Genomic DNA, 13256 nt, shown 5'->3' with positions numbered 1-13256 from the left:
CCCCTCAATCGTAATTTGGAAACTCCCAGACTGTGAGCCAAAATACACCTTTTCTCTTTATAAGTTAATTGTCTCAAGTATTTTGTTACAGTGATGGGAAGCTGATGAACACAGAGGGCGTGTACCTTTCAAGGTGTTGAGGTTTGGATGTGGTTTGAGGGTCTCCCAGGAGTCCATGTGTCAAAGGCCTGGTTTCCAGGGTGGTTCCCTGGGGAGGTGGTGGAGGCTTAAGATGTAGGGCCTCGTGAGAGGTCTTGGGTCACTGGGGGTGTGCCCTTGGAAGGGATTAAGTTTGTTCTCGTGGGACCCTTGGTGGGTCCTGTGAGTCAGCTGTTATAAAGGAGCAAGCCCAGCCCTTCCCTCTCTGCCTGCTTCCTAGTTCATGAGATGATGATTCTTCCCACACACTCCACTATCAATACCTAGAAAACTCCTATTCATCCTTCAAAACCCAGCTCAAGGTCTTACCTGTATACTCTGTCCTGAGTCCCCCATGTGGCCCCCTCCACCCCTTCGTGTCCCCACTGTAAGCGCCCACCCTGCTTCGGTGTCTCTAGCCCAGCGTGCTCATCTGCCGAGCGTGGATCTCCAGCCTCATAGGGACCCGTGTGCCAAGTGCCATGGGACAGGGCTTGGCAGGAGCGAGGCTTCCCAAGTGGAAACCGCTCAGCCCGTCCATGCCTCGCTTTCCCCAGCGAGATGGGGAGCCCTGCGGCAGGGCTGCGGCTGCCTGGCCCCTGATCCCAGCACGTGTGCGCAGCCAAGGCTGCTGACCTGAGCCGACTCACTCAAGGGCTCCAGCGCTTCCTGGCTGTCACCTCCTGAGGGGCATCTTCAGCACATCCAGCCCCTGTGGTGGTACCACTGCACCCCGTCTCCCTCCTAGGCTGGGAGCTGCCCGAGGGCAGGGGCTCTGTGGAACCCCTCCATCTCCCCGTGGGTCGGCAAGTTCATTAATAAGTCCATGTCATCAAGGACTCGAGGTCCCTCCCAAGCTGGAGAGGGTCCCCGGTGCATGACTTTAATGGTGGGCTTCTCAGCCAGCTGATTATGAAGGGGACAGTGTTTGCTAATCAGGGACAGCAGGAAGAGTCCCTCGGTGGCCACCCACTAGCCCATTTCTGCATGAGACATACAGCCGTGACCAGTAGCACTTGTGACCCTCAGAGTCAGCCGGCTGGAGTGTGGCAGTGAGTGAATTCGAGGTCTCCCTGTGAGCCACCACAAGGCCAAGGTCCCAGGAGACGAGGGGAGGAGAAGATCAGCTCCGCCCCATGGCAGCCCTAGGGGTCCTTTCCCTGTTCGCTGGTCTTACCCAGACTCATCCTCATCTGCTCTTTAAAACTCCCTCCCTCCATCGCCAGGCACATTCTTTTTTTTTTTGGGGGGGGGGGCAGGTGGGTGGGATTGAACCCAGGGGTGCTTTACCCGCAAGCCACATCCCCAGCCCTTTTTATTTTATTATTTTGAGACAGGGTCTTGCTAAGTTGTTGAGGCCGGCCTCCAACTTTCGATCCTCCTGCCTCAGCCTCCCGAGTTGCTGGGATTACAGGCGTGCACGGCCCCCCGAGTGCACAGTCTAATCAAACTCATTCTAATCAGCTTCTGCTCGGATTGGAAAGCCCGTCTGGAGCGCTGAGTGTTTCTCCCGGGAGAGCAGCCAGGGGTTTCTACGCTGAGAAACCATCAGATGCCCCCATTCCCGGGCCCCTCACCTCGCCCTTCAAATGAGCCTCGTGCAGACAGACTGACCGGCTCGCACATTCCCGAGCCCCGTGCAAGTCCTCACAACCCTGTTCGCTTTCAACTCAGTGAGGCACGTTTGGCAATGCCATGGGCTACCTGGCCACAGGCATGACGCTGGACCCTTGTGCACGCGCTCCCAGGGACTGCAGCCCCGCCACTGCTGTTTAAAGAGCATCAGGCGTCGAGTGAGGCTCGCCAGCCTCACCTGCAGACCCCACGCTCTGCACACAGCACACGCGCTCCTGGGCGCAGCCTCGCACTGTCACCTGGCAGGCCCGCTCGGCCCCGTGCGCGCACACGCATGCGCACTCGCACGCCTGCGTCCCGCTCTCCTGGTGCTCAGGGCCCCCAGCCCCCCGGCACAGCAGGAGGGAGAAGGGAAGGGCCCACAGGGAGCAGTCTGGGGACCCCGGGGGCCTACCGTTCAGCACAGTTGTCCTGGCAACGGAAGACGGTCATCTTTTTGTAGTCGAAAAAGGACACGCCTCTCAGGGCCCGCCGCTGGGTGTCGTCGAGGTAGCAGCCGATGTACTTGGCTGTGGGGAGAGGAGAGAAGCAGGCGTGGGTTACAGGAGGTGGCTGGCCTGGTGGGGCCCTGGGAACCGAGTCCTTCCTTCCCGGGAAAACGAGACTGGAGGCCGGGGTCTTGGCAGAACCTGGTCCAGGAGGGGCCTGGGGTCTTATAGGCCCGCTGGGAGTGGGAGGGAGGCTTTTGTGGCCTGGGCCTTGGTCTCCTGGTGACAGCTGGGCGCCCAGAAACCCAAGCCAAGGCCACCCCCTGAGCTCCAAATGGAGCGGCCATTCCTGCCGGCCGCCTCCAGAGGTTTCTTTATGGTGGGGGTGAAACTAACAATTCAGTGAGGTCGAAATGGAGCGGTTTGTGTAAACGTCCCTACCGTGGGGTCCTGCACATAATAGGTGTGAAGTTCAGGTAAGTGGATTAGGTAACTGGCCATTCACAGTGCTGTTCAAAGCACTTTACAGTTTGTCTCTATGGTTCAAGACAAATGCTCCCATCCAAAGGACCATTTCAATTATATAAACAGCCATTCAACTATAAACCATGCACTTAGTTTTCTTAAAATAATAAACTTTCCTATAATTCATGGTGAACAGTGAACTCTCATGCACAAAGACAGGACCTTACAGTTTAGATAGTCTTTTCCCTTTTTTTTTTTTTTTTTTTTGGTACCAAGGATTGAACCCAGGGGCCCTTAACCACTGAGCCACATCCCCACCTTTTTTTTTTTTTATTAAAAATCATAAATTTACACAGGGCAATGTTGTTTGATTCATTCTGTTATTTTTTTCCCTTCCCCCCACCCTTCCCACCCCTCTTTTCCCTCTATACAGTCCTTCCTTCCTCCATTCTTACCACCCTCCTTATCCCTAACCCTAAACCTAACCCTAACCCTAACGCTAACCCCTCCCACCCCCCATTATATGTCCTCAGCTGCTTATCAGCGAGATCATTCGTCCTTTAGTTTTTTGAGATTGGCTTATCTCACTTAGCATGATGGTCTCCAATTTCATCCATTTGCCTCCAAATGCCATAATTTTATCATTCTTCATGGCGGAGTAATATTCCATTGTATATATATGCCACAGTTTCTTTATCCATTCATCAATTGAAGGGCATCTAGGTTGGTTCCACAATCTGGCTATAGTGAATTGAGCAGCTATGAACATTGATGTGGCTATATCTCTGTAGTACACTGATTTTAAGTCCTTTGGGTATAGGCCGAGGAGTGGGATAGCTGGGTCAAATGGTGGTTCCATTCCATGCTTTCTGAGGAATCTTCACACTGCTTTCCAGAGTGGCTGCACTAATTTGCAGTCCCACCAGCAATGTATGAGTGTACTTTTTCCCCACATCCTCGCCGACACCTATTGTTGCTTGTGTTCTTGATAATCACCATTCTAATTGGGGTGAGATGAAATCTTAGTGTAGTTTTGATTTGCATTTCTCTTATTACTAGAGATATTGAACATTTTTTCATATGTCTGTTGATTGCTTGTACATCTTCTGTGAAGTGTCTGTTCATTTCCTTAGCCCATTTGTTGATTGGGTTATTTGTATTCTTGGTGTAGAGTTTTTTGAGTTCTTTATATATTCTGGAAATTAGTGCTCTATCTGAAGTATGAGTGGCAAAGATTTTCTCCCACTCTGTAGGCTCTCTCTTCACATTACTGATAGTTTCCTTTGCTGAGAGAAAGCTTTTTAGTTTGAATCTATCCCAGTTGTTGATTCTTGCTTTTATTTCTTGTGCTATGGGAGTCCTGTTAAGGAAGTCTGATCCTAAGCCAACAAGTTGAAGATTTGGACCTACTTTTTCTTCTATAAGATGCAGGGTCTCTGGTCTGATTCTGAGGTCCTTGATCCATTTTGAGTTGAGTTTTGTGCAGGGTGAGAGATAGGGGTTTAATTTCATTCTGTTGCATATGATTTTCCAGTTTTCCCAGCACCATTTGTTGAAGAGGCTATCTTTTCTCCATTGCATATTTTTGGCCCCTTTGTCTAGTATGAGAAAATTGTATTTATTTGGGTTTGTGTCCATGTCCTCTATTCTGTACGAAGTTGCTTAAGGCCTTGCTAAAGTTCCTGAGGCTGGCTTTGAACTCGTGATCCTCCTGCTTCAGCCTCTTGAGCTGCTCTAATTACAGGAGTGCACCACTGTGCTCGGTTCCCTTACATCTTAAAATTACTATTATTATTATTTGGATGTGCACTTTGGTAAGTGCTGTATGCACGTTGCCTCCATTGAATCTTTACCATAATCCCATGAGAATATTATTCCCATTCTATACAGAAGAGGAAACTGAAGCCCAGAGAGGTTTCGTCTTTGCCCAAGGTAACACAGCTTGTACGCATGAATCCGGAATTGGATGCAAGCCATCAGAGCCCACGTTCTGAACTTCTTGCTTCTTGAATCGGGGAATCTTCTCAATGCCCCATTAGTAGCTGGAAGCCTCAGAAAGGTGTCCTGCCTGAGGCCGGCACTAACGCCGGCTGAACGAAGCTCCAGTCAGGTCTCTGAGACACCCACACCAGCTTTTCCCACTGCGACACCCAGAAGCATGTGGAGGTGGGACAGTGGATCCAACCAGCGCTTTGAATTAAGGGACCTCATAGGCTATGACCAAAGAAAATGCTCAAGGGCCCTGGATCCCCTCCCCTGGCAAGGCTGCCGTCCAGTCTGAACGGTGGACCTTGCTCTCCCCTGCCTGGTCGTGAGGAGCGGGTCCTAGCAGAGGATGCAGCCCGTCACCTAGACTTCAGGCCCCGGATGCTCCCCTGCCAGGTGCAGTGTTCCCAGCTCTGCAGGAGACGAGCCTCCCCAGGGCCCCCTGGGATTTCTCTAGGAGACAGGTGCCCTCCTCGGCTGATCACCGTGCACCTTTAGAGGAAGCATCGCCTGCCCGGAGCAGGGACCTCAGACAGTGACGCTCTGGAGGTTTACAGCTGCTTTCTGGGCTCCTGCGCACTAGGCAAGCGCTGTCCCGTGGAGCCACGCCCGTCCCGTCCAGTCTGCCCTCTCACGAACCCGTTTCACAGATGAGGAGACCGCGCACGGCGACTCTTCCCTGCGTCAGCCTCACAGGCCGATCTTTACTTTGGGCGCGCGGCCGCGCTGATTGGCAGCTACCGACGTCCCTTGTGCTTCTCTCCTGAACGAACCAGGAGCCAGGTACTCTGCCCAGCTTGCAAGGACCTCCCTTCAAGTTCAAGCTCAGGTCCACCTTCCAGTTATTTCAAAGGAGTTGTGCTTCCTCTGGACACAAGGGCTTCGAGATTAAGGGCCCAGGAGGACCTGAGCAGATAGGTTGGCTTGGAGCCAGTGGCAACATGACTTTGGGGCTGTCAGTTTAGGATGGGGGTGGGTGCATCTGGCCACCCAGGGGACAGCGGTCATGTTGGATAGGACTGGTACGATCTAATTACAGAAGTGAAAACATATGTACGCAGGTGCCTTGGTAGCTCCCCTGTGGTGTGGAGGGGTGGACCCTGTGGGCACTCTGCCTGCAGGACGTTCCTCTTCCTGGTTTCCAGACCTTGACCCCCACAGGGCCTGTCGGATTGCCCACCCAGAAGAGGACACCTGGCTGCTCACTGAATTGCGGCAGGTTAAAGCCTCTTCTGGCTAATGGCATTGGCATTTTGCCAGTCCAGAGCTACCAGCGGCCACCGTCCCCTGGGGCCAGCACCAGCCTGTGTCAGGAGGACCAGCAACTAGGGCAGAGAGGAGCTGAGCCGAGCCTTCCAGAAGGATGCTCGGCATGAAGTCACAAGAACTCCAGGCCAGGGAGCCCCTTCTGCAGCCTGGTGACAGGGTCCCCTGCGTTTTCTTCTTTAGTTGAAGCCCCGGGGGGGGGGGGATTTTGTCCTTTGCCACCACTGGGCACACTGACCAACCTGTGCTGATCTCCAGCTACGTCACTTAGTCACTTGCCCGAGTTCACCTGGGAGTGAGGGTCTCAGACCCAACCCAAGCCTGGGCCGGTCCCCTCCCCGTGTGCCACAGTGCGGGGTATCTGCCACCTGTTCAGACCACCCTGGAGGGGGATGGGAGAGGCCGGTCTCCTGGGATGTGCTTAGGCAGCACTGTCCCCAAAGCCTGCACTCTGAAGTGCTGGGCTGCCCCTGCTTCCCCTCCAGCAGGCTGAACGGAGACTTGTTGACTGACCTCCATGCCCGTATCCGTGGACAGGAGGGAGGGAGGGAGGGAGGGCTCGGGGCCAAGCTCATCTCCATGCTATCAGCTCATCTCCACGGTGACCGATGGCTCGGGTGGCCAGGCCCCCTGAGCTGGGCTATTTGTCTCAAGCCCAGAAACCAGCGTCAGGACCCCTCCTCCCGGCGGGGGGTCTTTCCTTCCTAACTTTGTCCGGTTGCTCCAGTTCTGCTCTCCCCGAGCAAGGCAGTCTCCTCCCAGGGCTGAGCGCAAACGACCTGCACCCCTTACCGAACGGCTCGTGAACAGACTGGTGACAGGAGGTGACTCGCTGTCCTGGAGTTAGGCAGGTCTAGCCTCCAATCCTGAGGACGGTGCCACGGGAATCTCTGAATGTCACGCGAGCTCTCGGAAGTAGAATTTTTCTCCCCGAAAACTGGAAACAAAAATTCTACTAGGGATGTTATTCATTGAAAAGAGAAACCAAGAGTCTTAATCCCCAGGACCTCAGAATGCTGCTTATTTGAATCTCTGCACATGTAACTGAGTTCTGAGGCCACCCTGGAGGACAGCGGGCTCCAATCCAATCTGGCCACAGTCTTTAGAAGAAGATAGCCATGTGAGGTTGGGTGTGGTGGCGCACGCCTGTCATCCCAGCAGCTCGGGAGGCTGAGGCAGGAGGACCGTGAGTTCAAAGCCAGCCTCCGCGACTTAGCAAGACCCTGTCTCAAAATAAAAACCCTGTTTCAAAATAAAAAATAGAAGGTGCTAGGGATGAGGTTCCATGGTTAAATGCCCCTGGGTTCAAACACTAATACCAGAAACACACACACACACAAAATGGGTATAGTGGTGCACGCCAGTCATCCCAACAGCTCGGGAGGCTAAGACAGGAGGCTCACAAGTTTGAGGCCAGTCTCAGTAATTTAGCAAGACCCTGAGCAACTTAGTGAGACCCTGTCTCCAAATACATAAATAAATGAACACATAAATAAATGGAGCTGGGAATACAGCTCAGTGGTCAAGCACCCCTGGCCTATGAAGAGACAGAGACAAAAGAAGAATGCCTTGTGGCAACAGAGGCTGGAGTAATAGCGGAAGCCACGGGAGGCGGGGGCAGCAGGGCAGAGGCACAGGGTAGTTGTCCCCAGAGCCCTCTGGAGCGCACGGCTCTGCCAACCCCTTGATTTTGGACCTGCGAGCTCCGGAGGTGCGTGAGCCTCAACCCCTGTGTGTCAGGACCCGTTTAGGGCATTCAGCTGTGGTGGCCTCGGAAAACAAATGCATTGATCATCACGGTGTTACACAAAACGAGCCTGCGCGACGAGCCCAACGTGGGGCCGGCTCAGGCTGGAAACTCAAGTAGGCGCTCTGCTGCTGGGACGCTCCACCCTGGAAGCGCCGGGGCCCACGCGCCGGGCTGTCTGGGCTTCGCTGCCCGGACTGGCATCTCCTGCTCATGCGCAGGGGCCTGGGGGCAGGAGGGTCCCGCAGCTCCCTCCGCTGCTCCTCCCCCGGGAGGCCACCAAGGGGTCCTCCCCGGGACCTTGAAGTTGCTCCCTGCTGAACTGTCTCCTGAGTGATTTTCCCAGTACTGTGCATTATGTTTTCAAATTAGAAATAATTTTGACTCCTGGTGGAAGAATTGTATCAGAGGAAAAGGTGCTACAGAGGGGGAAGCGGGGTGCACCGTTAAACGTGCCAAAAGACGCTGGAGACGCAGTGCGGCGGTGCGCGAGGGGCGGCCCCAGCCCCTGGCGGGGTGGCCGTGGGCTCCGGTTGTCTTCCTCCTGGGCTCTGTTTTGACATATTCTAATTTTTCTACAATGAATATGTATGGCTTTGACAATCGAGAGTTAGTGTTTTGAAAATATAACTTCTTTTTTTTTTTTTTTTTTTTTTTTTTTTTTTTTTTTTTTTTACCTACCTGTCTTTCCCTAAGGGACTGTGAATATTCCTTAGAGGAAAAATGTTTGAATTATTTCTGAGTCCGAATCTCCTAGGAAGGGGCTAGGCATACATGATGAGACAAAGGGAGGAACCATCTGCGTTCAAATACAGATTTACCCTCTCCCTTCTGCTGGGCAACTTGGAGAAAATCACTTAACCTCTCTGTGCCTGAGTTTCTTCCTGCCAGCTGGAGTTAATCAAGAGTACCTTAGTGGATTGCTACGGAGAAGCGCCTCGTACTTAGCACACACTCTATTTACCCTCCGTAAACCTCAGAGCAGACACCGGTGCCCAGTCCCTTTTATCCCTTGGAGGAAACTGTCTCAGAGCAGTGACGATACTGCCTGAGGCTGCACAGCCAGCGAGTTGCGGAACCCGGATTCAGCCCCTGATCCACTGCTCAGAGCTCAGGCCGGGTGGGGCAAAGGACTCAGCGAGGTGACCCATACATCACCGCTGCGGTGGCACCAGGATTTGGGCTTCCTGCCCGGCCCTCCCTCTGCCTGGCTGCTCCAGCAGAGCCCTCCTGGGCTTGTGTTTAGCACCAGGTGGGAGAATGAGCTTTAATCCACTTGGTTGTCTGTCCTTGCTGGGCTCTGAATAAGTCCCTCCCAGACAGGCTGGATCAGTGTGTCTTTAATACCACCACCGATCCCAAGGCTGCCTGCGGAGAGCACCAGCCAGGGCTGCCTTCTGCTTCTTTCTTTCTTCTTTCTTTGAATTTCAGAAACTACGGAGCTTTGCTGGGCTTGGCATGCAGGGCTGACTAGCATAGTAGCGGAGAAGGCTCACACATGCTTTGGAACTAAACAGACCTCGTTTTAAACCTCAGTTTTTCCACGAACTACCTGTGTAACCCCAGGTGAGTACTTTCTGGGTCTCAGTTTTGCCATCTGCGAAATGGGACAATCTCCGAACGGAGTTGGACTAATTCAACGAAAGACTCCCATGTGGTAAGTCTTTAAGGATCAGTCAGTAGACATCAGCTACTGATAAGAACAACAGCAACTAATACGTGACCTACGGTATAAGCCAGAAGGTGCGATGAGCGTTTTGCACATATCATTTCATTATGATATGAAAAGTAACTGATGGAACGTAGTAGTTGCTCAAGAAAGGGTGACTAGTAGCCGCAGCAGCAGCATATGGTGGTCCGGCAGCATCTGTGGTGGATGGTTCCAGCATCCCCCGTGGACTCCAAAATCAGCGGATACTCCAGTCCCTTGGGTAAAACGGTGTCGTGTTTGTACAGAACCTGCACACACGCCCCTGGAACTTTAAGTCATCTCTAGATTATTTATGACCCCCAATACCATATAGATTCTATGTAAGTAGTTGTCACTCTGTATCCCTGAGGGCAAAATGGCAAGAAAAAAGTCTGCACTTTTTTGTTCTCCATTATTTTCCATCTGTGTCTCATGGAATCTGAGGGTGTGGACCCCACAGATGCGAGGGCTGACTGTTTCATTCTCACAACAAATGGGGACATGGTTGTGCGTGTATCAACTGTGCCAGGGGCATTGGTACCCTACAGGGCATCTAGACAGGCACAGGCCGTGACCATTCCTACGCGGGCCAGCAGGAAGCTCCGGGGAGCAGGGTTTCCTGGAAGCTGGGAAGGGCAGTTTCCTGGAGAAGGACAAGCTGAGACGTGGCAGTCCTCCCAGGAGCGGGGGACCCACCACGTGTTCCTCCAACCACTCCTCCACCCGACCAGGAGTGGGGAGCCAGCTTAGCACCAGGCGCTGTCCCAGGTGCTGATGGAACCCAGACAAGGACAGGCAGCAGCCCTGCCTTCCCCGAGCTGGCTGGGTAGCAAGGCGCTCTCCACAGTGATAAGGGCAGTGACCAAAGAGAAGCGGGGGGGGGGGGGGGGGAGGTGGTGGTTGTGACCAGGTAGGAAGCGGGACCTGTTGGGTCACCCTGGGAGGCATCTGTGGAAGGCAGGGTTTGATTGGAGGCTCAAAGGAAGGGAAGAAGGGAGCCATAGAAAGATCTCGGGAAAGAGCGTCCCGGGGGGCAGAACGGCCTACCCAGAGTTCCTGAGGTAGGAATGGGCTGCGCGTGCCCAGTGAACAGCAGGAAGACGGCCGAAGGGGAGATGTTCCAAGGTGGGGTTGGGAGGTGGCCAGGCAAGCGGGTCTGGCCTTGAAGCCTGACAAGGGGCTTTGGGGCTTTCCAGGGACAGGTGGAGCTGGGAGAGGCCAGCCTCTCCAGTGGGCAGCCCTCCTGCCTCACCTGTCCCTGTGAGATGGCCTCCTTCCCAGGCAGACCCCCCAAGCACCCCTGAACATCTCTGATCATCTGTGCCGGGCGGAGGGTGCCAGGTGCTTTCCCAAGTGTCAGCTCCCTGATGCTCAGAACTGCCCAGAAGGGAGCTATTGTTCCCCCCATTTTACAGATTTCAAAACTGAGGCCCAGGAAGGCCAACGTTTGCCTGCACCACACGGCTGGTTGGGGTAGAGGGGGGGTGTGAGTCCCAGTCCCCCACCTGTCCTGCTGTGTCCCGTCTGCCCTCTCCCTTCCCGGTGAACCCGGGGGTCTTCAAGAGGCAGAGATCTAAGGAAGTCCCCAGGGCAGAGCGTGGCATCTGCTGGAGGCCTCTGAGCCAGGAGCAGCTCCCTCAGCCACCCCGCGTCCCTCCGTGGTGCAGAGTGGACTTTGTGAGATTGAGTCCATGGACACGAAGCTGGCGGGGTTCCCTCTGCCTCGGTGTGTTCTCCCAGCCATCTGGCCTGAGCTCTGGGGACCCCGTCCCTGTCACTCTCATGGATTGCCGGGTCCCTCCCCAGCACTCTGGGCAGACGGGGATGCCGGAAGACTTGGAGTGCTGTCACAGGGAGACCTGGCTCAAGCTCCAGGGCCACTGCAGCCGAGAGACCGCGTCTTCACTCCTGCCAGGCTGTCCACACCTGTCAGCTGAGCACGGCGTTCTAGGTGACATGTTCCGCCCACGGAATTCAGTGAAAATCAGCAAAGCCCTCTGTTCCCGACGGGCTAAGAAAATGCAATCAAACACGGCCAGGGCAGCGGCGTCCCCTGAGGACCCACTGCCGAGGACCCAGAATGTGGACCATGGGCAGTGTGGAGGAGCCCCAGCCCTGTCACTCGGTAGCCAGGTGAACACCGGCTCTTGGAACCCGTTTCCTCCTCTTTCCCACGGGGATCACGGCAGTCAAGTATAGATTTGTGGAAATAACTCCAAACACGCCACGTGCTTACAACAGGACCGGGGCCTGACATACCCGAGTCCTGGCTGGTGCAATTTTTGCGTGTTTCACGGGTTGGAGGAAGGCGTGGGGGGTGGGGTGGGGCGGAGCTTGGAGCCCTGATGGACAGCTGGGCTCAAATGCAAACATGCTGATTGACAAGCTGTGCAAACTTGCACAGGCTGCTTAACCTCTCTGAGCTTCAGTTTTCTCTACTGTGAAGCGGGGGTGATAGTGAAATCTTGCAGTGTCTCTATGAGCTTGGGACAGCTGGTTCCTATTAAATGCTGGTGCTAGAACTGTATTACCCTCCGGCCTGTCCCTCCGTCCCTCTCCCGGGCCCTTGATCCGTGGGGCTCTTACCTCGCTCCTCCTCCTTCTCCCGGAGGACTCTCCCCTTGAGGGCTCGGCTCCAGGTGCCCCCGTAGTCGCCCAGCTTGGCTCTCTCATTGGCGTCCTTGCCCTTGAACGAGGGTCCGTGCCTGCGGGCGATGCTGGAGGCTTCGCCCTCCCGGAAGCCCCGGGCCAGGTGCAGGTCGCCCACGAAGGGCAGCTCGTTGCCCTGGGCAGGGCCTCCCCCGGCCGGGCTGGCCTGGCTCTGGGAGACGGCGGGCTGGCCCACGAAGCCAGAGTGCAGGAGGACCAGGCTCCCTGCGGTCAGGTAGAGCACCAGGAAGGTGAAGAAGCGCACGGGCTTCCTGCGGAAGTACCGCTGGAATTTGAACCAGAGCTTGGCCATAGCGGGGTCATTCCGGACTGGCTGCTGGGGCTGGGTTGGCTGGGAGGGGCCTCGGGGTTCTGGGCTTCCCCTAGGGATGGCACCCTGGGGGTCCTCAGTCTTCCTCTGCCTGCAAAGGTGGTTGCCAAGGCCAGAGGCCAAGGACGGGTCCGGCACTTGGTTGAAGCCAAGAGAAAGGCCACCCAAGGTCAAGGTTAAGGTCAAGGTGGGCTTCTTGAGACCAAGGAAGGGGCCTCTCAGGAGGGGGTCCCATGTCCCTACATCTTGTTCTTCACCTCAGAATTCCCAAACGACGCTGTGAATGGCAATTTAGCAGAGGGTTCCGGGGCCAGCGGCTCCTGGCCCCTGCTGGCTCCTCAGGCCTGTGGAGCTGGATGATCTCACCAGGGCCTTGATTCTGGCCTCTTCTCCCAACCGGAGCTCAGGCTCAGAGCGTCCGCCCTCTGGGATCAGAAACCGGCGGGCCTGCGGCTGTCAGGCATCAGGACACGCGGCTGTCACCTGCAAAGGACCACAGACACCAGCATGAGGAGCCCCTCGCCACCACAAAACTTACAGTGGACTTGAGCATCCTTCACCCGGGAGGCCGAAGGTCAGGGACAAGAGGGAACGGGGAACAGCGGGGAGCACCTCAGGGCGGAGCAGAGGGAGGCCTGGGTCTTCACCCCCAATGGAGAGGCAGAATCTTGACTTCTACTGGGTCCTAGTTTGGGGATAAACTTTATCTCAGCCAAGAAAACGTTCTGATAGGCTGGTGACAGACAGATGTCCCTCAGGACCCACGGCGAGTTGGTTCCAGGACCAGCCCCACCCCACAGATACCCAAATCCAGATGCTCAGATCTCGTCTAGAAAATGCACAAAGACGTTAATCATCGCCAGATTGCTCTGATACTTGGTGCAATGTCAATGCTATATTGTTTTTATACTGTATTTAGGG

The 13256-nt window shown here is 54.9% G+C and overlaps 1 protein-coding gene across 1 annotated transcript in view; it reads right to left on the bottom strand.

The window, feature by feature from the left end:
- Nucleotides 1–12771, bottom strand: part of WSCD2 (WSC domain containing 2) — a 50084-nt gene extending 37313 nt beyond the window's left edge. Inside the window, exons 1-2 of the mRNA XM_079151354.1 lie at nt 11942–12771; nt 2168–2282 (exon numbers count right to left, since the gene is read on the bottom strand). Of these exons, the coding sequence (XP_079007480.1) occupies nt 2168–2282; nt 11942–12317 (491 nt within the window). The 5' untranslated portion in view covers nt 12318–12771. The remainder of the gene's footprint in view (nt 1–2167; nt 2283–11941) is intronic.
- Between the last annotated feature and the right edge of the window lie 485 nt (nt 12772–13256).

This window comes from Sciurus vulgaris (assembly GCF_902686455.1).
Source record: "Sciurus vulgaris genome assembly, chromosome: 8".
Classification (NCBI taxonomy): Eukaryota; Metazoa; Chordata; class Mammalia; order Rodentia; family Sciuridae; genus Sciurus; species Sciurus vulgaris.
The sequence above is the reverse complement of the archived record's forward strand: the minus strand, read 5'-3'. Positions and strand labels throughout refer to the sequence as shown.